Source organism: Ambystoma mexicanum, chromosome 5q (assembly GCF_040938575.1).
Source record: "Ambystoma mexicanum isolate Mex_15411 chromosome 5q, UKY_AmexF1_1, whole genome shotgun sequence".
Taxonomy (NCBI): Eukaryota; Metazoa; Chordata; class Amphibia; order Caudata; family Ambystomatidae; genus Ambystoma; species Ambystoma mexicanum.
Window position 1 is genome coordinate 1130348748 of NC_090933.1, and position 24558 is coordinate 1130373305.

At 44.2% G+C, this 24558-nt stretch overlaps 1 protein-coding gene across 4 annotated transcripts in view; it reads left to right on the top strand.

Moving 5' to 3' along the window:
- The window catches only part of EFR3A (EFR3 homolog A), a 1818520-nt gene that overhangs the window by 670619 nt on the left and 1123343 nt on the right, over positions 1-24558 (top strand). For all 4 annotated transcript variants that reach the window (XM_069621641.1, XM_069621640.1, XM_069621642.1 and 1 more), the window contains one exon: positions 22260-22381. In XM_069621641.1, the coding sequence (XP_069477742.1) occupies positions 22260-22381 (122 nt within the window). The remainder of the gene's footprint in view (positions 1-22259; positions 22382-24558) is intronic.

Sequence of the window (24558 nt, forward strand, 5' to 3'; positions counted from 1 at the left end):
AAACATCAACAATGATCGTAGTGAGCAGACTAGGTAAAAAGAAAGCTGAATTTGCCTGGTCTATTGACAATGACATTTTGGAGAAACAATACTCAATTATATACCTGGGTGTACGCATTAACTGTAGTACAAAAGAAAAAAATTGGACTGATGGGATTAGATCCAAATGCTATCGCCTAGCCAACCAAGCTGCAATAATACTCATGAAATTTGGGAAATTCACATTGAAACCGGTAGTTGTTTTTTACAAACAAAAAGTGACCCAAATCTTGACTTATGGAGATGAAAACGCTTCGACCATCCCATCAGAGTTCGGGACTTGATCGAAGCTCATATCTGGAAAAAATGTTCTCAGATTACAGAGAGCCCTACCACTATCGCAAATAAGATACAAATTGGGCTTACAATCTTTAAAGTCCATGATCAAATGGAGAAAGTTAGATCTTTATCAGAAATGCATTGAAAAAGATCTGCTGCACTCTTTCGAGATACACAAAAATAGGGGGGAAATAAAGAATGAATGGGTGCTGGATGGATGGATGGAAAAGAGTGCCACAATTGCTTGGCATTTCTTAACCAATCCAAAGAAACCCTGACAACCAACCCTGATAATGTACAAATCCACATAAAAATACAGGATTGGATTGACACCCAGACTAAGAGAACTTCATATAAAGACCCCCTAGACCTGGCTCACGAAGGGAGGGCTCTAAGTCAACTCCCGAGATATCTGGAAAAATGTATACGTCTCAAACATCGAGATGTCTTCATGAGACTTAGAGTAAACCTCTACCTACCATGGAGATTCTCTGTTTAAGAGGACAGTCTCCCGATAAGAGCATGATGTGCAGATTCTGCAAAGTGAAGGGAAAAGTTGGATCTTCTAAACATCTGGTAACAGTATGCGAGAGAATACCTCAGTGTTAAAGTTACTGATCACACGTCATTAAGCAAAGATGAGTGGTGGAATTTACTATTGGTGGGTGGAAAGTGTAGCAGGATTCTAGCAGTAACAAAATTAATGGTTGAAGTGCTAGATCTTTAATGAACTGTGATTTGATTGAGAACTCACGATAGGAAGAGACAGTGCACAAATAATGAAATTGAGATTTTGGAGCGTCCTTTTTGTAGATCGAAATAATCTGACTACATTGTTTTGTGATATGATGTTTTATGTATTTGTAAGATTGTTTTAAGAGAGAGAATTGGATATGAATTTATGAAAGGTTTGTAACATAATAATAAAAAATATATATATTCTACTTTGGGTAGTTGCCAATTGCTCCCCCTTTGTGCCCCTCATGTACTATATTCCAATATTACATGCTTTGTTGCCTCTTCCCTGGCCATGCTTTCAAGCTGTATATAATTATCTTCATACAACCCGCCTCCCCCTTGTCTATCCATTGAACATCTACTGTGTCCCACTGAAACAGGCCCCTAGTTTTACATAAGGACAGGTGCATGAGGCATCCTCCCTTTTCGGGTTTTACTACTTGTGGCAACAATTCCTTTGGTGTTCCTGAAATGTGCGTGATTAGTGAGCACACATAGCAACTGCTATTGGTGCTCTCTCGCCCCATCCTTTTCATCTCATTGTACCACATGTTCCCAGATGCCGTGTCTCTCTCCCTCCTCCCCAATGATGTCATAAAACCTTTTAGTACTTCATACATTTTTCTTGGTTCATACCTTTTCTCGATTGTCAATTGGCACACCTTTGCTTTCTTTACACCAAAGGAACAGAAAAATAAAGAAAAAGGAAACAAGAAAGACAAAACAATCCTATCCCTATAGTTTTCACGTGTTTATACTTTCTTCCATTATTGAAAGCCTGCGAGTGAAGAATGAGAAGGGGAACAAAAAAGTAGGGATAAAGTCGTATAGCTGTAAAGAATGTCAATGATATTTGGCTAATGCTTCCCATCAAGTTTTGGTTCTCTTTTTTCCGTGGTGCTGCTGTTGACCTTGCGGACATCAGAAATATGCGTCTGTGCCCTTCTTTCTTTGGTCTTCTCTACCGTGGGAGTTGCATACTCAACTTCTTAGGGGCCCGTAAACCTGGGTTCTTGCCACTTCCGTACGATGTTACAGACGAGTACCTTATCACCCGGATAGAGGAGCTGTGCTTGTGGGACTTCCTCATCTCTAAGCACACTTCCTTGTTCTTTAACATTGCTCGTCCGACTTCTTGAACTTGGCGGAAATGTATTTGAGGGCATTTGTCATTTCATTTAGAAACGTTTGCAGCTCTTCCCCTAAAACGTGTGCTTTGGGAATAGTGTCTGAAATTGAATGTGCAGGAGGAACAGACACATGCAACCTCCTGCCAGTTACAATTTTGTGGAGTGTCAAGTGATGATCCGTACCAGGTGAGTTGCAAATGGAAAAACGGGCCAATGGGTGGCAATAAAGCCAGATTTTGCATAATGTTGTATTTGGCTCTGCCAAGCGTTCTTTAAGCAACCCGTTTAGTCTCTCAAAACGTCTGTTTGCCTGCAGCTGCTACACTGTGCATAGCCAGTGTTTTATTTCTAGGAGGTGTTATTGCCTTAAAAAGGACATTGGCGAAATGCTGCCCGTTATCAGATCTTATTTCATCACATAGCCCCACCTTGGGAACACCTCCAATACCAGGAATTTTGCATCCGACTTCACATCTTTTTTGCACAGGGTTTGCCTCAAGCCAACCTGAAAAGGGAAGACGACTACAAGCATGTATCTATCAAAGGTACATCTGCCTTGCATGTCAATATAGTTGATAGGCAAGTGACGGAAAGGCCCGTCCGGTCATGGCAATGCCCCTCTCACTGTCTTCAAAGTATGACTGGACAAGAACTGCTGATACCACACAATTCCCCATAAATTCTGCCACTCGTTTGTGTAAATTTGGATCATACCACCCCTCTTTTATTTCTGCCGCTATATTTTCTTTGGATAAATGGGCAGGAAAGTGCAGCTGCTCTAGTGCTACGTTAAACAACCTTTTGGGCATTACTGGTTTTCCTGTGCTGTTTTGCCTCTCTATCAAATCGGTGGGTGAGACAACACCCTCTTTGTACCCACAAATCGTTCTCCTCCATTGGGGCCTCTCCTTGCAGCTCTATTATCTCTACAATGGATATTGCATTAACGCTTTCCCCCTTTCTTGTTCTTGTACCTGTATCCTCTCTGCCACCATCATGTGCTGTAAAGGCATCATGAAGTACGGCACTTACGAGAGATTTCAAGTTCAACAAAATAATATTTATTAACTTAAATGTCAGGATGGTTGAAGGCCTAACTTGCCCTATGCTAAGTTGGGATTTCCCTACCTGAATGAAACTAAAGTCTGTTTCAAAGAGTTCAACCTCTGTCTGCCTGTGTCCAAAACCTTCCCTTGCCCTCACAACTAAAGCAAACAAATGTGTGGTCAAAAGAAACAGTGTTAAACTTAAAGTTCTGAGTTTTTTCCAGCTCATAGCTTTCTCTCAGCTCCCCTTCCCCAAGCATAAGAAATTTCCATGAAAAAGAGTCTTGAGGTTTACCTTGCTCCAGTTCAAGGCAGCAAAGTTCAGAAACAATCCTGGGGTTCTCTTCCCCAAGTCACAAATAACACAATCCAACAAAAAGGGGGTCTTTAGACTTCGATCCCAAGATAAACACATATAGACCTGCCAAGTCTCAGGATTCCCTTCCCCAAGACGTCTGTGCACCAAGTTGCCTTTTCATGATTCCCTTTATAGATTTCTGGGTTTAGGGTGTGCTTTTGAACTTCTATGGTTTCTCCTCAGCAGCTGTGTGGCTCTGCACTATGTGTCACACACCCCTTTTCAAATGGTAGCTTTGTCATACTATATCCGTTAATTAAAGGATAGTTCCGGGACTTTTTTTTTATTGTCCCTACGGTTCGGCCATGTGTTTTTAAGCATAACTCGGTAGATCGTAGAAAACTTTCCTATGGACCTTACCCGACTTTTCGTCCATTAACGCACTCGAAATCAGCCGCCATTTTCTGATAATCCTATCATTTCCCCCCATCGCCCTGGCTCACCTGCTTTTGCGGCACTAAATCAAATCCCCCGCCCCTGAAACAGACTTGATCAAAACATTCATATTCCCCGCCTCTATCCGTGACGTGACTGAGCTGCGTAGGCAAACGCGCCCAGGCGTCTTCTACGCGACTCCACACAGAACCCGGAAATCAACACAGATGAGCTCACACAACACAGCGCGCCACAATTGGGAATATGAAACTGTACTTTTAAATTAAACCGCAAGATTGTAAATTTGGTAAAGTACATTTATTTGACATCAAATGTTTTGAGAATATTCAGCGATTTGCATTTTTATTTGCTCACGTTCCAAAAAGTTCGTTTTGAGGCACGCGATGTTCCTTTGCTGTACACAGGGTCTTAGATCATCTCACAATACAGCGCCACAATTCGGAATATGAAACTGTGGTTTAAAAGCAAACGGCAAGATTGTACATTTGTCAAAGTACATTTATTGGACATCAAATGTTTTGAGAATATTCAGCGATTTGCATTTTTCTTTGCTCTCGATCCAAAATAGTTCGTCTTGAGGCAAGCGATGTTCGTGTGCAGTACACAGGGTGTTGGTTTACGATAAAATAAGCTCTTCGGTCGCACTGATAATCGCATGGCTGTTCCAACAACGAGGCACTAGGCCACCACAACGGTCTGTATGTTGCATCTAGCCGTTAGTACCGCGTAAGGGCATACTTGTACTTGGCGATCGTCCCATAAAATGGTCAGGGTGGTAACGTTGTTCACGCGGAGAAGCAACTGGTGGTTGAAAAACCCATCCGCCGGTGTCTGGTACTTGTGACACATGCAATAATGAACGATGTACCTGTTTGAAAAACATAAAAAATGAAATTAGTCTCACCATCAGATCTTTATTAAAATTATTCATTTTATATATTCGGTCGGGAAATTATTTCATAGCTAGGACAGTGCAACTGGGTATTATACGTCAAGGGGGGGCTGTAGGATACTGAGACAGTCCCCCAGTGCAGGGGTTGACAGGGAGGCAGTGCAGGTGGAGAGTGGAAGGGCCCAGGACCGAGGTCGCAGACAGTGGACCAGTTGTAGCAGGGGAGAGGGAGAGAGAAAGCAGAAGCAAAGAGGAAGGTTTTGAGGTGCTTCCGTAAAAGGAGATGGTTCTCCTCAAGATAGTGCGCGGTACAAAACAATATGCCACATAGAACGAACAAGTTTAAATTGCGGTATAAACTCATCTAAAGAGTTACTTACATTATATTTGCATTTTCCATTGTTTCTGTGCGTAGGGCAGCCCCGAAATACCACTCCTTCTATGCCGACGTTATTTCTTCTAATGAACGAACATTAAATGGCTATCGTTTCTGAAATTTTATTCATTATCGTTTCTTACGTTATTGCACCACACCCCCAAAAAGAAGTCTTTCGGGATGGTCCCGGCCTGTCAAGGTCAAATAACAATAGAACCTTATACTGAGTCGTGGGCCATTCCGGCACCCGAGCAAAAAATCAAAGCAGCTGACCTTCACTTTGAACGAGCACACATTCCTAGTTAGCTACATTCAGTGTAAGGCCATCTCACAGGACTTGAAATTTACACTCCATCTTTGCATTTTGTCTGCGTGCTTTGCAGCCCCAGAGAACCATAAATACGGAGACATTCTATATTTTTTGAAAAATGATTTATATTACTGTTTGGTTTAATTTAATGCGCAAATGAACAAGGTTGGATACACATTGCATGTACACTGAGCAATCACTTTTATTTACAGAATACATAGCTACACATATTCAATGGGCCTGCGACATGAGGCGACTCGAGAGCAAAGTCACAGGTGACACCCGGGTGGTTCGCACTACTGCACGGTGAAGGGAGGGGCAAGGGTGGAGAGACACATTGCATGTACACTGAGCAATCACTTTTATTAACACATTACATAGATACACAAATTCAATGGGCCTGCGACATGAGGAGACTCGAAAGAACAGACAATCAAATTACAATCATTTAAACCGTGATGTGTATTTCTCAATGAGCTCTTCTTTAGGTGGACATGGAACAGAGGCAATGTTGGGTGGCAATGCAGTTGTCCCCTGCACAGGTTCGTTCACAACTCCATTTATGTGCCTATCTAGGATGTCAACAATAAATCTCTCAATAAACTCATATTGCATATCCTCAAACACTGGTTTGATCACCCATTGTTTACTTCTTTTAGTGAAGGCCTTATTGTAGCGAAGCGTCCCTAGAGTTCCGGTCGTCCTACTTTGTTGACGGCCAACATTATGGTTATGTGCCAAGACCGCTAGAAGAGTCCGATTTATCATGCCCTCCATGCCAAAATGCAATCGTTTTGGCCTGTACTTTAGGCACATACTGTGGAACACCTCCAAATCTCCTGTGTGGCAGAATTCCGTGAGTCCCCTCAAATCTCTTGTTATAGTTTTATCAAATACAATCTTTTCAATGGCTTTGTGAGTGGGTGATGAAGGAATCAACCACTTCTTCTTCCGTGCCTCCTCTGTGGACAAATGGCCATGTTCACAATTGTGGAAATGTTGGTTTGTGTTCCAATGGTGAACGTTGGTACAGTGTAGCATTACTGACCGCCATTTTTCCAGTAGAATTTCCAACGACCCTCCACATGTTTTTGAGCTCCACCAAAGATGGTTGCTGATTGACTTGGACCACTGTGAAATACCTTGCATATCTTTTTTTTTTACCTGCAGCCGACATTTTTTTATTGATTGTTTTTGCAAGATGCCAAACGTCAAATTGGTGATTTATATTTTTGTACTCTTCTGTCATTGTCTTGGCAATTGAAACGTGTCTGTCCGTGGCTATCAGGTCGATCACCATTCCCCTCGATTGTAGTTCTTGCAATGATGCTACAAAGCCAACTTTCTCCATGGCCACTGAGGATGTACTTTGTGACACCTGCACGACCACCGAACTCACAATTTTCTTACTTTCCATGTCCTGAAAGTGGTAGGTGCAGTACTTGGCTGAAAATCCTGGGCTGTCGCACTGTCCATCACCGGCTAGCCTGAACCGTTTGCCCGCGAATGTACTATCAATAGACATTTTTTCCATTCTCCAAGCTTCGCTAATGGCTGGAAATAGATAATCGGTTTGGTATTTGTAGAACTGAGTTTTCGCAATGAAATGGATTCCCACAAACTGAAAGAAAGACTCTAACTTTTTAAAACTTGAATCACTAAAAAGTGCAGCCGCTGCACAAAGTAGATTGCCTGCTGGCAGTTGCCCCAGCATGGGTTGTGCAGACCATGAGAAAGGATGATATTTTGTACAGGTGGCATGTATTTTAAGGTTAGTGCCTCGAATTGCACGAGTCACGTTAATCAATGGCTCCCCACATACTTCCACACCAACCGAATGCCCACATTTCATCCGAATAATAATATCAATCAAACAACTATCGAATACAATGAATTTGGCCTCTTTCCTTATACTGTCACTTTGCATCCCAGCTGGTTCGGCCTGTAACGTTGAGGACATGTCACTCACATGAAAGGTAGAATCTCTGATATCGTCTTCCGCTATGTTCAGTGATATTGATGGTGTTTCATTGTCGTCCACTTCATTCTCTTCCATTGCAACATCTGTTCCTTCTCCGGCGATGGGTGAATAAAACAATTTCTTCAACTTTCTCGCGGTCTTAGCTTTTGCGGGTGTGGATTCTGTGAATTGATCTCCGACTGCATCCGAACTACCAGGAGGACATTCACTATCAATGGCTGGTGGTGGTATAGCTCTGTTGTCAATCACTTCATATTCTTCCCATTGGCACGATGCATCTCCAGTCTCAAGTCCCTGCCAAAAGGTTTGACAAGCAACATCTCTCGTTCGCTTCACTGTCTGTGTAGATCTAGTTCGTACACCCACTCGCAACTAGAGGACAGATTGGAAAAGGGATGTTCAGTTTAAACACAACTTACAATATTGAACTATTAACAGTGAAAAATAACATAATATAGTGACCAGGACACTAACCTTCTTTTGCTTTCTTTTCTTTGAAACTTTCTTGCCTCGAACTTCAACATCAGGACGCTGTTGCTCCGACTCGTGTGTGCATGTCTCCACTTCCTCTTGCGCTGCAACGACTATATTTTCATGATAAGCACATCCATCACGCACTGACGCTCCATCAACTCCCTGAAACATAGAACGTTCATTAGTATGTATAATAATATCGAAAACACAAAATGTACTTGGGGACCAATACCCACGTACATCTCAATAGCAAAACACGAATGAACGCTTTGTGTAGAACATTCAAACGACAATTATTCACGCATTGTTGATCTAGTTAGATGGAACTGTCAAGATCCATACCTCGGGCTCCTCATAGACTTCCATTGATGATATTATTGAAGATGATGCTTCAGTAACTCCCTGAAACACAGTAATTGCATTAGTATGGTTTTCTATTTTGTTAAAAAGAACATAAACTTTGTGCAGGCGTCAACGGCTCATCTAAATAGACCTGCACAAATGATCAGTTGTCTAAAATAAATAATGGATATGTAAATATGATTCGATTTGCTCGATCGTTGGAAGTGTCACCACCCAGAGATCTGCATCAACTACTAGGGGTGATGTTCTTGTAGAAGAAGCTCCGTCATCTCCCTGAAACATAGTACTTGCGTTAATAAAGAAGGAAGTATAGCGGATGTAATCACGTCATATGATTTTGCTTGATCGAACTGTCAGTATCCATACCTCGAAATGCATAAGAACATCAAGGGACGATGTAACTGCGGTGCACACTTCTGCAAGCTGTTGCGCCGACCCGTAACTGCATGCTCCCCCTTCTTCTTGGACTAATGCTCCATTGACTCCCTGAAACATAGGACTTTCATTAGTAATGAACACAATATTGAAAAAAGAAGACACATAGGAGGGCGACGACAGAAGGACATATCAATGGCTAAAAACGAAAGAAACATTGTGTGTAACAATCACGCTACAAGAATTCAAGATCTGATGATCTCCATCGATGGAACTGACCGGAAACGTACCTCGGGCATCTGAGTGACATCAACGGTTGTCGTCAATACGTTGGACTCCTCAGCATCTCCCTGAAAGACAGTACTTGCATTATTTTGGATAACAATAATTATAACTGAAAACAAAGACTAGAGGACGAGTACAAGGGTGTACCATTAGGTAAAATAATTACACGATCAATTAAAACTATTGATTTACATGCCTAAAACAAGCCAGTGGCAGAATAGCCAAGTAAGATTACCCGATAGACGCTTGAAGTGGCTGATGACTGCAATAACGACACGGATGGAGAATCTTCCGCCTTCATATTGAGTGGATACATAAATGGAGAAATTATTGTTAGCTAATGCTACACACTACCGCAAGGCCGAGAGATAAATACGTAAACTTGACTCACCAGTGGAGGGATGTGGACGAATAGAGTGGGAATAGCGGTTGAGAGCAATTTTTGCCTCGCTCGCGGTGTGTTCTTCTTTATTAGCATTGATGTGGAGTACATGTCTGAGCTAAAGTGCCTGCTGCAGATGCGGTATCGATCACCCCTCTTGTCCGCAAAGACTTCTAGGACTCTACTTTCATGCTCAGACGGTGGATATCTGCAATATCGGACCCATTCTCTTATCTGATCTATTGTCTTAGGGAAAACATGCATTATAGTACCTTCAGATTTATTATGGGTCTTCGAAGGGCAACCGCCAATGGAACAGGCAGGCATTGTGGAAAGTTCTGAAAAGTAAAGATCAACAATTCTCTATGAATACCAATGTGTTAAAAAATTAAATGACACATAAAAGGTTCAATGCAAGGTTCGTTTTGGTTCTTGGAACTATACACGTTATTCACATGCGGATAAGTATTTGAATAACTTTAAAAAAATAGAAAGATAATTTGACTAGACTCAGAACATGTGACTAGTTCCTTGCATGTACTGTCTTGAACGAAAAGAAATTGGACGCAAAATGATTATGGTACATGGCCTTACCTTGACGAACAAACAGATCCGGGATCAGAGTAGTTTCTTGTCGTAGAACAGGGAGCAGTTCACAGGTTGCAAACTGACGAGTTTCCTCGAAGTGGTCACGGAAGTTCACAGAGACGAAGAGCAGATAACCAGCACCTTCACGGGTTGACTAGCAAAGCGCAAAGAAGTTCTCATTAGAAATATGAAGTGGGTTATAAAGAATTCGAAACAGGGGTGTGTTTGTGAATAAATGACGTGTATATGTCGTGGCATTATGCGGTTTGCAGGGGGCCGCCCAGCGTGAGGGGGGATGCTTGGCAGGAGACACGGGGTCTGGAGGTAGACATGGGAACAACAACCCATGCTCCATAGACCACTTTGAAGTGTACATGGTCTTTGGCACCTCTTGGCCTTTATCGCTCCCTGACAGCTCCACTTGCCAGCGCAAGTACCCCGGTGCGAACTGCCTTTGATAGGGCGGGGGGTGGATTGGGGCGGTGGTCGTGCAGGCAAGACACAGGGAGACTCGTGAATGGAGACACACTTATGTGGATTGCAGGGGGCCGCCCAGCGTGAGGGGGGATGCTTGGCAGGAGACACGGGGTCTGGAGGTAGACATGGGAACAACAACCCATGCTCCATAGACCACTTTGAAGTGTACATGGTCTTTGGCACCTCTTGGCCTTTATCGCTCCCTGACAGCTCCACTTGCCAGCACAAGTACCCCGGTGCGAACTGCCTTTGATAGGGCGGGGGGTGGATTGGGGCGGTGGTCGTGCAGACAAGACTCGTTTGCCGCAGGGCCTCACCAAGGAGAGGCCATCTAACTGCATGTAAGAGGCAGGCTGCAGGATCTAGTACATGGAAGGCAGGGGGGTGAGTTTATAAATACCTCACCGTCCCAGGAGAATATATGGGTGCAGTTCACCCTGGAGACCCTGGATGCCTAGGCTTGATGCCAACCCGCAAAATAACATATGTATGTCTGCTGCATATGGGTTCAACGGTTATGTGGATTGAAGGTGGGCGGCCAGCGTGAGGGAGGATGCTGGCCGGAGACATGTGGTGTGACAAGGCACAGGAAGACTATTCAATGGAGACACACTAGATTCATTTAAAAAATCAAAACAACCATTGTTAAAATATATGTTGGGTTTTATTTTAGATCTTAATTTCAATTGAACATAAATAATAAACATTACACATTGTAAAGTTCCGGTTGCAGCACATCCAGGGAAAATCCGCGGTATTGTCCACTGTCGCTGGGGAAATGTTGTCTAATGGCAAGTACCGCACAGGCAGGTATTACTCTCCGAACGCGGTGTCCGAGCCTCCCGTGAAGCCACCAAGTGAAGCAACGATAGGCCACCAGCCTGTACCACCTGTGAAAAAGAAAGATGCGAACTGTATTACAATGACAAAACTTTCTTATCACTGTCGATTCAGGTAAAAAATGTCATTCTGCTTTGAAAAAAATTCTATCTAGAAAATGCACAATATGGAACCAATCTACATGCATTCGAATGATATGTAGATGTAATTTTATATGTGGTAGACGACCATGAAATAGTAGTGGCATCACTGACATCACAACCAGAGTATACTTATTCGTTACTCGGATTACGCGGACGAACAGTGCCGCGAAGTTCGTGCATAAGCACCATCATCATCCTCAACACGGTCCGTGAGAGGCAGGCTTCCCTGAACTCTGGCAGCTCGGTGATGCATTGCGGACTTGGCTCGCCTTCCGAAATGTAGGCCAAGCACCCGGAATTTTCACGGCAGCAGCAGTTCTCCTCCTCAGTTGGCATTAGCTCGCACCGATTGCACGTGCACCAGGTGGAGACGCCGTCCATGCGACATGGTCCAGGCTCTTCATCCGTTGACTGGTCCTCCCAACTGCCGTCCGAATCCCCATCGTTTTCGCGTGCTTGCCTTTCCAGTAGTTCTTGCTCGGTGTACTCGGGCTCGTACATATATGGCATTATTGTAGCCATTGTGTGGTAAAGAAAGTAAAATAATTTACAGAGATGGTACAGGTGTTCACAAGGCCTAGAAGCGGCGAAGGTAGCTGACCAGAGCACAGAAACGAGTCACAGAATACTCAAAGTAACACAGAGAGAGTAATGGAATCGAAAATCTGCTGCTGTGTGTTGTGAAATGGTGTGTTTATACTTATTGAGGAAAGAGGCGTCCTGCCATTTCCATGGCGACACTTCATTAGCTGAGGCGCAGCGATTGTTGACACGAAACGTGCTTTGGCGTTGGGAAATGGGTGGTACGCGTCTGCTGATGTCAGGCTCAGGGGCGGGGGATTTGATTTAGTGCGGGAAAAGCAGGTGAGCCAGGGCGACGGGGGGAAACGATAGGATTATCCGAAAATGGCGGCTGATTTCGAGTGCGTTAATGGACGAAAAGTCGGGTAAGGTCCATAGGAAAGTTTTCTACGATCTACCGAGTTATGCTTAAAAACACATGGCCGAACCGTAGGGACAATAAAAAAAAGTCCCGGAACTATCCTTTAAAGTTCCCTGTTTGGGCTTCCTTCTGCCTTTAATATATTCAGCTTCAGAAGTTAAGTTCATTCATTGTGCAACAATTGTTCAATATTATTCAATTGCAGTTTTAGATTTTAATGCACTCTTATGTTGTTTAATTATATCCAGCTTCAAGATTTGAGTTTTAGTTATGCAACATACATTCAGTATTGAAGGTTTACTGGTTTGCTTCAACATAAAATTCCCCTTAAGTTCAATATTCAATATGCAACAGCTTTTTTAAGGTTCCCTTTTAGTTCGATATTCAATATGTCACAGCTTTTTAGTGATTTCACAGTTCACATGCTTTACGTGTTTTATTTTCCTTCTTAGGTTGAAGACATTCGATAAAGTTCCTTCTAAGGCACGTAACCACTTCAACAACGTGTTAATTGACCCAAAAGGAAGAGTTGATAACGTTCAGAGACTTTAAAAAATGTACCTTGTTCCTTTAACAAGGCATGCATCAACTTGGTTACATTGTACTCGTCTCTGGTCTGTTTTATTAATAGTGGTTCATTTAACGAGACTCACGGTTACACTAGTACTGGGTTTCTGTCAGGGAAACTCACTGGCTCACTTTGAATTCCTTTTCCACATCGCAGTGACCACACACTTGGCAGCTTTCTTCGTGGGGGACCTCTCCATCCCTCAGACGCTCTTGCGCTCTTACAGTGCCATGGGAGAACAAGCAATCCTTTTGATGGAATGAAGGATGACCCCCTCATCTGGTCTCCTTCCTTCCTTTGCCTTGCCTCTGCTCCACGGAGCTTCTGCTCCCAAGTCGTCACACGTGCCTGGACCCTCGGCTGCTTCAGTCCTTAGTGGGTTTCTCCGGCTGCAGAACGGCTCACCATGGCTCCCATCAACGTCTTGCCTCTCTCTCTCTCTCTCTCTCTCTCTCTCTTCACCTTCCTGTGCACACCCCTTTTATACTACTGGGCTATGTAAAAGGGTTGCAGAGTCCTTGCTCTTAATTGCTTGACCATAGTTAGGCTGATTAGTAAGACATGCCTGGTCTTTGCAGTGGCACTCCTCGGAGGCCATTTTACTCGTCTCAGTACCCAGTGGTGTAACTGCATGTTGGTCTGCGTTAATCCTAATCGCCTATTCCTTGTCCCTGTACTGGCTAATGTCATGTGTGGGACAAATGAGGGGAGCTAACTTATAATAGCGCATAAAGGGTGGGGTAAGGTTAAGTTTGTTATCAATAGAAAAAGGAGAGCACCATGTCTTGCCCAACCATTTTTGCTCTTTTCCTGGTACGTCTGGACTGATGGTATCTCCTACCCTGTTTTTGATCAATGGAGCATGGATAACAACATCCCATTACTGTCTTTGGAATCAATGGTTCCTTTTGAAGGGAAATGAGAAATACTGTGTCTCGCCTGAGTGTGTCTGATTTCCTATCTTCAAGGACCCTCCACCCAGGTGAACCTTCCTCTCTTTTCACCCCCAAGGTCAGGATTCAATAGAGATGGCCTTTCCCTGGCCACCTGCATAGAAGATCCCAGGGGAGTTGGAGTGAGAATACCCTCAGGTTTCTCACAGTGCATTCTTTCATTTGTGCCCGGGTATGGTCTTGTTGTCCCTTCGGGTAAAAAGGCCGCTTCTTTTGCTGCTCTGTCTGCAATTTTGTTGCCTAAAGATATCTGGCCTTGTTAACCTGTGTGGGCGGGATATTTTATTATGGGCACACAGCCAAAAATTAGAATGCTCTATGAGCATAGTTTAATGCAATTCAAAGACAGCTGACACGTTTTTCGAACAAAAGCTCTTCTTCCAAGGCTGCAAGGTTGTAAACATATGTTGTACAATTTTGACAATCATATATTGGGATTAACAAAAGTTGGACATCAGCCAGATCCAAAAAACATAGAGCAAACATAGGGGTGGCATGTTAAATAGACATCACAACATTTCCCAACAAGATTTGCCAATATAGTTTGCATTCCAAAATATGGTAACATATCATGGCAGTGATAAAATAAACGTGAAAGGATATGTAGGCGGTTGTTCATTGATCATCGAAATGTCGAATCCGAACCATATATATAAAAGGAGAGAACAAAAGAATATATACAATAAGTTCAGTGATGGGAACGGTCCCGTGAGTACAAAACTTGTCACACTTATGTCCATGTGCTCGCAGAAAATTAAAGAATTAGTTTTACCTGAGGAGGCTTGGCACTGGTTCTGATACATGGGAAAAAGAAGGGAAAGTGTTTGTTTCTTTAAGATGAAATAAATATTTGCAAAAACCCTCATCACCGATTTACAAGGCGTTGCCATATTATGTTACTTGTCCAAATTACGGCAAATTGCAGAGAGTTTCTCGCATATATTCTTACCTTTATATATGACAGATAATTATCCAACAGAATTTCGATTGTGGCTCCGCTGAAAGCGGAAAAATGCAAGGTTAGCCGCATTGCATAGATTAGAGTTTAAGTCAATCATGAGCGAAAGATATATTTAGAAGATAAAATTAACATACCTATATAAATGCATGTGCGTATTCGAACTGGAATTGTCAGTCAGGACATATGTGATGAAATTGAAAGAATTGAGGTAGACATGCGACACAGAGTGAAAAGGGAAACGGGAGAGGAAGAGCCTAATTAGTTAGGGAATTAACACTCGCAATTGCGAGACGGTCACATGCGCATACCCCCAGGACGCATTGTCCGTAGGGGTCGACGCGAAAGCCCTACACTTACTGGCGTTTCCGCCCATACTGGTGAACCGGAACCTTGCGCGTGATGGCTGAGCTCGTATTTACAATGAAGCTCACGCCATGTGAGCAGCTAGAGCTCTAACGGTATCTCACGGCGGCCATACTGAGTGTGAACTCGAGGCTTGTTCAGTTGGATGTGTGAGTGAAATAGGAGGAAGAGTAGCACAATTGTAATTCAATGATATCACAAAGCAATGATATCACAAAGCAATGTTCACACAAATCGTAAACAGTGTGAAAATATGCTTGACTAAGAATTTACTACACGATTCAATAGGGCCTAATGTGTATACTAAACATGTGGTTGTTTGCCGACTGGTTGAGTCCTGTAGTTCTGGCGATTGCCAACAATAGTAACAACCTATTGGTTAGAAAATAATTAACAAGAAGGGGGCATAATTATAAGGCCCACTTCATAATCCTGTTACCGGAATGCATGGTATGCAGGAAGGGTTGGACTATTACAGTACAGCAGCAAAAATAAAATATAAAGCTTAATTAGTGGTCCTGATGTCCCCCAGTTCTCAATGACACATGCATGCAATCCAATTAGAATTAAGTGGTTGAATTAAGTAGTTGCTGGTCGAGCCATGGAACAAAAAGCGGTTACCAGTGTTGGCTACACAGGACGGTTCCCATCATCCCATTGATATAAACATGTATGGAGCCCCATACTGGTCTAGTGCAATGAATATGCAAAGACTTCAGAGAAACACAGATAGTTCATGATCGCTTTTGAGGCCATTGGATACAGTTCAATATTGACAGATTAATCGTGCTTCCAATTGTCTCAATTTGAGGGTAAAATTACCTTAACGTTGTGGTAGGGATACTTTAGCCAGGCCCACAAATCTGATCTGTGATTTATTTTCAAGCTGATGAAATTTTTGCCAGTGCATGGCAAGTGGGTATTTAGACTCATGGTTTGAAATAGTAGATAAGTGTTCTCGTATTCTTGTTTTGAGGGGCCTGATACTACTACCAATGTAGTACTTTCCACATAAACACAAGATGCAAGAAACACAAAATTTTGTGTTGCAATTAATGAAGGAATTCACTTTGAAAATACCAAGTTTACCAAAATCAATATGTGATGTCTCGACTGCGTGACAACACATAGAACATCTTCCACATTTGTGGAAGCCTTGTGTAACGCTTACCTCCTATACTCTGCGGGAGCACCACTCTGGAAAACCAGACTTGTATTATTCTTAGTGTGCGTTGTTTATCAATGCTGTCACATTATCTAGAGAAAACATGCAGCAATTCCTCAATATACTTTTCCAAGAATTCACCAATTCTGAAGTTACTTCTCAACTCTCTATAAGTTTACCTTTGATTTCTTTTTTTTGTTGGTGAGCTCTCCATCCTGCTTCTACGCAGGGGCGCTATTTCTGAAGGATAGAGAAGAATGAGTATTATCTGTAGGTAGAGTAAACAACTTGTGGGCGAGGTGACAGGGCAAGAAGTGCTATAGAGGACGGAAGAGAACATAGGAAACTATCCCTGACAGGAGTAGCACTATAGTTGAGATTCTCTTACTAATTAGTATGTGATAAAAAGGAACTCCTAACTCTCCTTATCTAATATGAGGAACACCTTTGTTTATGAATATATACATATGTCTCTACTGCAGGGAAGTTTAAAGGTGCAAGGGGGTAGATGTGGAAGAACCCTTCCTAACCAAAGCTAGCAAACCATCTCCGTTATTCCACAACAACTTGTCCAAGAATGAGCACTTGTACCTTGGTACTTGATGTAAAAAGGGAGAAATAGTGTCTGAGTGTTCTGATAAAGAAGTGCCAGAAATAGTAGTTCTATGGCAGCTAATCCAAGTGCTTAGAACCACACAAAAAACGTTAATATATTCAACTTGTAATTCTCCTCAAGAAAATTCAATCACTAATATAGGGCGCAACACCTTTCAGAAACTCAACAATGAGCGCAAATTTAACATATGGCTCTCGCTACGTGCGGTGTGTGTGGAATGAAACAGACGGGGAAAACTAACTTCAAAAGCTCACAGGAATACACGCAGATAATTCCACTGACCGGAATGAATGCAGCACTTTAAAGTAAATGAACAACGTGCGCGCGTTAATCATAAAAGGCAGCTGCTACTTGAAGTGTCTGTGGAATGCTGACTGACAGGATGAACTTCCACAGCTGACGAGAAATAAACAATCAATAAGCTAACAGGAATGAACGCCGCAGTTTCAAATACTCTCACATAATATGCGTATGATAAAACACAAGTGTGCTGATACTTGCGGTGTGAGGAAAGTTGTCAAGGGAAAGGCGAATTCCCAACAGCTGATGAAAATCAAACGAGAATGATTCCGCTGACAGGAAGAAACGCTGCACCAGTGCCGCGGGCAGGAATGAAGGTGAATGCCTATTCTGCTGACAGGAAAACGACTAGCACACACTATTGAACTCTGTGGCAATGACTGGGAAATTACGAAAACTACTGTGGGGTACAACTATATAGAACTAAGGTAAAATTCTACAAATGGACTGAGGGATCTGTGACTGGAGCCGGCACCGCGATAAGCGTACACTGCAAAGCAGACGAGGCGAAGCGCAGAACAGGCGCGGAGAGGGGCTTATAAGTGCAGTGAATGTGAATCACTAGACCTTCACTGTCACTTTCCATAGGACCACTAAGCCGCCATATTGGTTGATGAGGAAGTGCCGTCTGCAACATAGCCTAGGCATGGTTTTTCCCTTTTAACTGACCAAGCATGATAAGCCGTGGTCCACAAACCTTTAGAGGTTAATCTATGGGCATGACCCATGATCATGACACCTTGGTTGGATCTCTGACTGAGCCAAGTTGTGGCAGGTTGGCGGTTAGACATAAACTAAGGGGATAGGATATTTTTGAGATTACTTGCTTTACTGTAAATGAAATTAGGGGATTTGTCCAACCATGGTGAAATCTCATGATCCAGCTGTAATAAGTGCAAGTGGCGCCGAACAATTTTATACAACTTCGAGCTATCTGTGTTATACCTTGTAATAAATTTCAATTTGTTCGAATGAGTAGAATTTTGTCTAATTTTAGGGGTGAGTAGATCCACCCTCTTCATGTTCTGTGCAGTCTGTTGAGCTTTAGTTACTGTACTTAAGTCATAGCCTATTGCTTTAAATTTCTCATGTAGGAATTAACATTCTTCCAGAAAGTCCCTGTCATTTCAGCAATTCCTGCGGGCTCTAATAAATTCAACTTTCGGTATATTCTTGATAACAGATTTTTTATGGCAACTGGAAGCCTGTTAAATTGCATTGACTGAAGTTGCCTTGCTTCACCAGGTGGGTGTGGATTGGTACCATCTTTTCTACTACCTTTACTGGGCAGGATATTTTTAGCTGAAATACCATCTCTCCCTCCTCCTTCCCATCAGAGAACAGTTGTTCATCCGTTACTCCTGTTATTGTTATTGTCGGGTCAATGCAAAGCACTGTACGCCACTCCATGTTGCCATTGTCTGTCCTGCATAGAAGCACCATGTCTTTGCGTATTACTACATCTTCAATCTGTAGTATTATTGTGGCGCCTTTTGGATCTTCCTTCTAGCGCTGCGGTCGGAATAAGAACTCGGACTCCAACAAGAACACCTTCCCCATGTATCCCTGGGACCCATCCCAGTAATAGCTCGACCTTGCTGGGGTACATGGATTGGCCTCGCAGTGTGCTCCGAGTATGTGCTGCTAGTAGTTGTGCAGCCACTCGTGTGTAATAGATGCCTGGTGTTGAGTACACCATTCCCTTTTCCGTGAAGGATATATTGGCGTTCAGTTTGCTGAGCAAGTCTCTCCCTAATATGTTGCTAGGAGTGTCTTTGGAATACAGCAGAGGTGCTATTATGTGCTGCGTTCCTATGGTTAGTGATAAATCTTTGCATATTGGAACCGTCACCACTGCCCCAGAGGAGCCCTGCGTGTCCATCACCTTGTTTGATAGCGGGAATCCTCCCTCCCTTATACAGGATTTGATTGCTCCTGTAACTATGAGAAATGAGAATTCTCTTGGTCCTATTTTCACTGCTACCTCAGGTTCCTCTTTGGAGCCATCAGTTACTGCTTGGACTGGACATACTTGAGCCCTCTGTGGGCCCCCTATTGTTGTGGGATAGATAAACTGTTTCCTCCGACAACACTGACTGCAGTGTAGTGCGGTACCACATTCCGTCCTAACAACACTGTACTTCAGCGGAGGGCTCGAGAAGGGAGAAGTTTAGGAAGAGAGTGCTGGAGGTAGTGTGGTCCAAGCCCCAGAAAGCCTTGTTGATGATGCAGAGGGTCTTGAACTAGACCCTTGCCGCCATAGGGAGCCAGTGAAGAGATTTCAGTGCTGGAGAGATACGATCCTTGGGCTTGAGGCCAAGGACCAGTCTCAGTCCTGTTCTGGATAAGCTGTAGAGGACGGAGAGTAGGGGCAGGCAGATTTGGAAAGGCTGTTGCAGTAGTCCAGCCTAGAGGGGACCAGAGCTCTGGAATACCTCTGAGGAGGTGCACCTGATAGTTTAACTTGTTGGAGATGTGAGGAGAGAAGAGGAGGGTGGAGTCTAATATGACCCCAAGGTTCTTCGCCTCACAGGTAGGGGTAGTAAGAGAGCCCAGAGTGGGAGGCCACAGAGGAAAGAAGAGACCTTGTGTTCTGATGATGAGGATATGCCTTACTGACAATAAGGCAGAGATCATTGGCGGCATACCAATCCTGGATTTTGGACAGTCAGTCTGCATTGAGAGGCAGCCGAGTAGAGCCTGAAAGAGAGCTGGCTGCCATCTGTGTAAGACTGAAAGTTGGAGCAGAGAGCAGCGATGCGGTGGGCAAGAGGTGCCAGATATTGGTTGAATTATCTAGTTCTTTGTTATTACATATAGCTGTTCCTTACATAGGATCTAAACATTATGGGAAGAGTCCAGAGATGTCATTTCATTTCTCCCCGAGGGGGATCCCCTTCCCATGAGGCCAGAGAGGTGAGGCCGCTACACAATAGACCCCCTCAATGGGAGGATTTCATGGGGAGAGAGTCCCCCTCTGGGAACAAGGATGAACATCTGGGGAGAACACAACATTCCAACCGTCCACCTTCCCCTCCTACGCACTTCAGCTCCATAACCTCCCCTTCCATATATGTTAGGATAGTGGGCAGCCCATCTCCCACTGAGACGACGAAGAGTAGAGGCTACCTAAGAGAAACATATTGGACCTCTACTGATACAAAGAAGAAAAGGGACTACCTAACTGAGTAGTCCTTGACAGGTACTGGGATGATGGGGAGGTGCGGACCAATGAAGAGTACCATAGATGACCTGAATGAGCATTCTAGTTCACATAAAAAGAAAGGAAGGAATCGCAATATTGTCAATCCGGTCTTGGATATGCCACGAGCAGGAAGCGGAGCAGCGAGAGATGGAAACTCTGCAGACCGGGACACTCGGGAAGCAGCAATTGTGTCCCTTGCAGGTCTTAAGGGAGAAGACCTACCTGAAGGCTGGCAAAGCAGAAGTCTGGTTATGCGAGCAAGGCGTCTCCTGAATGGTCTTGGAGAGACCCGACGAATGCGAGAGGCCAGAGGCTGCGGGGACGCCACAGCATCCCAGAATTACACAGAAGCCAGAAGTGAATAGTGGCCACCAGGTACGAACAAAGCCCTTGCAGACCAGAGAAAAGGGTACACCGGATACTGGGAAGGCATTGAGAATCCCACAGGGCTGTGGCCAACACAAGAACAGATTGGAGTATCGAAAACTCCATGTAGGGGCCGTCGAGGAGGCCCATAATAGAAAGTGAGTTCAGCGGGAGTAACCCAGTAGAAGGGATTTCCTGAAGAGGGGTCAGCAGTTGAGAGTTGACCGTAACCTGAAACTGAGAATAAAGGAGGGAGATCGAGGACATCTTCTCGTCCCAGTTGACATGAGGATACTGGCCAACAGTAAAGAAGGGGCGGAGACCCCCATAAACAAGAATACAGAAAGTCCTGGTGAACGGAGCACACTTGGCAGGTTAGTGAACCAGGTTGGACCAACCATCAAAGCTGGGAAGAAGAGAAGCCCCTAAGTGGAAAGACAGGCCAGGGGAATTAAGACATCCTCCCTAGTGTTTTATTTTGTGAACTATGAACCAAGTCTGAGAGAGACTAGGGGAAGGGAGTCATTCCCCCCTGGCATTGTGAAACTGTGAAGCCATGTGAAAACAGCACACAACAAGGGAGTCATTCCGGGCTTTGTGTGCTGAAAAACAATGAGGGAAAGATACCTGGAGAAGGGGGGCATTCTCTCGAAACACAATAGTGAAGAAGCAACTTGGATAATAGGGAATGTTGAAGTTGGACCTGGAGCTTTACCTTTTGTGTTTTGAACTGAGAACTTTACCACTTTTGATATTTCAACCTGGAGCTTTGTTTTGTGCCTTGGAAAGGGATTGAAACTGGGGGAAGGGAGTAATTCTCTCGGCTAAAGACACCACGTAAGATCTGGAACTGTGGTCCTTTGTCCAGAAGACAGGAGCCATTGTTCTGGCCAAGAAAATCCAATACTCCATTCGTTTAGTTCTAGTTTAGTTCTAAGTGTAAGGGATGGCAATAGATTTTGACACAGGACGGTTGCCACTTGATTTACATGGACATTGCGACTGAACTATAGTATTTTAATTGTAGGGAAACCCTTCTTAGAGTTAGGGAGGGGTAGGTCTTCTCTTTATTTTCCCGTAAAATAAAAGTTTATGCCAACAACGAAACCCACCTGTGTGTCAGTCTCCTCCTTCTGAACCCTTGCAGTTTGGAACCCCTTCCTTAAAGGGACTGTTTTGTAAATCCCGGTTAACCTTAATTAATGTGCAGTATTTGACATTCAGGTCTAAAATGTTTTCTTTGAAATGAGTTGTAATGATTTATTTTAATACGTTGTTTACATAAAATTCAACTCCGAAATAAAGTATGATCGTAATATTTTGTCATTCATTTTCTTTTTTCCGTAGTTTGTCAAATTTGCAAATATAGAAGAGGATACCCCTTCTTATCACCGGCGCTATGACTTCTTTGTTTCTCGATTCAGTGCCATGTGTCACAACTGTGATAATGATCTGGAGATACGAACAGAGTAAGTGTCTGTTTCTAATTTGGGACTTTCCTGATGACCCTAGGCATTCAGGAGTATTGCTAGCCAGATCCTGATGTTTATTAAACAATTGTATGAAAATGTCACATTCTAACTGCAGTCAACTTAGCATTTGCACAATGTTATTTTATGAGCTGCTTTTAGGGTATTATTTTTTTTTTTTAAATCAAATTTTATTAGGTTTCGCACATGTGTTACAACAATGCAGAACATATTTAAACATGAATAAACAGGAAACCAGTTATAACCCCTCACTCCCACCCCCACCAGTTCAAGTTCTCAGTAATTACATATTTGACGGGTTCCGAAAAGAGCGTAGCAATGTCTACGTGATGTGCACTTAGCACGCCGAAGTCATGTGCCGAGCTTTGAAGGACTCGAAGTTGGACCAGTGAACGATGGCCCGAGGCCCCCAGGGGGGAGTTCTCCGGGCCGGTGCTTAAGATTATACTCAGCGGCCGTATTTTTCGAAGAAGGGGAGCCACATTTCCTCAATGTTGGATCTACATTCGTAAAGTAAATGCGTGAGGAATTCCATGTCGTAAATGGCCCGTACCTTGGTTACCCATGCTTTTTCCCCGGGCATTCCGGGGTTTTTCCATTTTTGTGCCAGGCAGCACCTGGCCGCCACCAACATAACCTGCAGCATGTGGTCATGGGTATTTTCATGATCGTCCCCAATGTCAATTCCGAAAAGGAGAAGCCAGGGGCAGGAAGGCCGCTCCACCCCATCTATCCCCTTAATCCATGTCAATACCTCCTCCCAGTACTTTTGGACCACCGGGCACCTCCACCACATGTGAATATAATCCCCCCTTTCGGTCCTACACTTCCAGCAAGGTGGGTCGTACCCTGGCCTCATTCTAGCAATCCTCTGCGGGGGGTAGTGCCAACGATGCAATACCTTGAGGGCCTGGTGGCGATACTGGAGTGAGGCCGTGGAGCGATTGGCCCGCCTACACATCTCCCCCCACCTCTTGTCGATCTCCTCACCCAGGTCCTTTCCCCATTGTGTGCGTGCAGGTGGGGGGGGTCTCGTGGGACAGAAAAGAGGAAGAGCTTGTAGAGGCGGGATATTATTCCCTTGGAGCCCCTCGCCTAAAGGAGGAGTTTTTCAAAGTCTGTGAGGTCTCTCCTAAGGGTGTCCCCCCAGGATGGTTCGGTTAGGACTCCCTTGAGCTGGAGATAGCGAAAGGGGGACAGGGTACCTATCCCCAGGGCCTCCCCTAGATCTTACAGGGGGAAGAAAGAGCCCCCCACCCACAGGTGATCAGTCCTGCTAAGGCCTGCCTCGAACCACGTCTGGTATGCCGCTGGCTCTGCTATCTTGGCCAGGAAGGGGGGGGTCCCAAATGCAGCTCAATGGGGAGGGCCAGGTTGTGAGCCAGCGGTAGTAACCCCCTCCCTCCCTCCATAGGGACCACAGCACTTTTAGGACTGGGTGATACAAGACACTTCTAGGGATCTTTTTCCTCGGGACCCAGAGCCATTCCTCTATGGTGAAGGGCGCGAGTGGCCCATTGTCCATGGCTACTCATTGTTTTTTTCGTACCCGGGGCAAAGTGGTCGACCAGGACCCTCAATTTGGAGGCCCTGTGGTATGTTTCAAGGTCAGGGTATCCCACCCCTCCATCCTCCTTCGGTCTGGTCAGCACCTCGTAGGAGATTCTATGTTTCTTGCTTGACCAGAGAAAGTTGAGGAGGACTCGCTTTGTTTCGTTGAAAAATGTTTTGGGCATCAGCACCGGGAGCATTTGAAAGAGAAATAAAAACTTGGGAAGGATTACCATTTTTATGAGGTTGAGACGTACCATCCAGGAGAGCCCCGACCCTGACCATCGCTCTATGTCTTTCCGGATTGCTGACCAGAGGGGAGGGGGGGGAACTGGCCGAGTATAAGCCCTCGGGATCAAGGGTGACCTGGACTCCAAGGTACCGGAATCCGTCGTCTCTCAGCCTAAAGGGGAGCACGTTGACAAAAGCCATCTCTGAGTCTGGTAAATTACCCCCTACGAACGCCACCGATTTCTCCAGATTAACTTTGTACCAATAGCGCGAGAGGCCCTGCTGCATTCAGGGGACTGTTTGGGATGGGTTTGTGATATAGAGCAGTGCATCGTCTGCAAAAAGGCAGACTTTGCACTGCATCTCTCCGACCT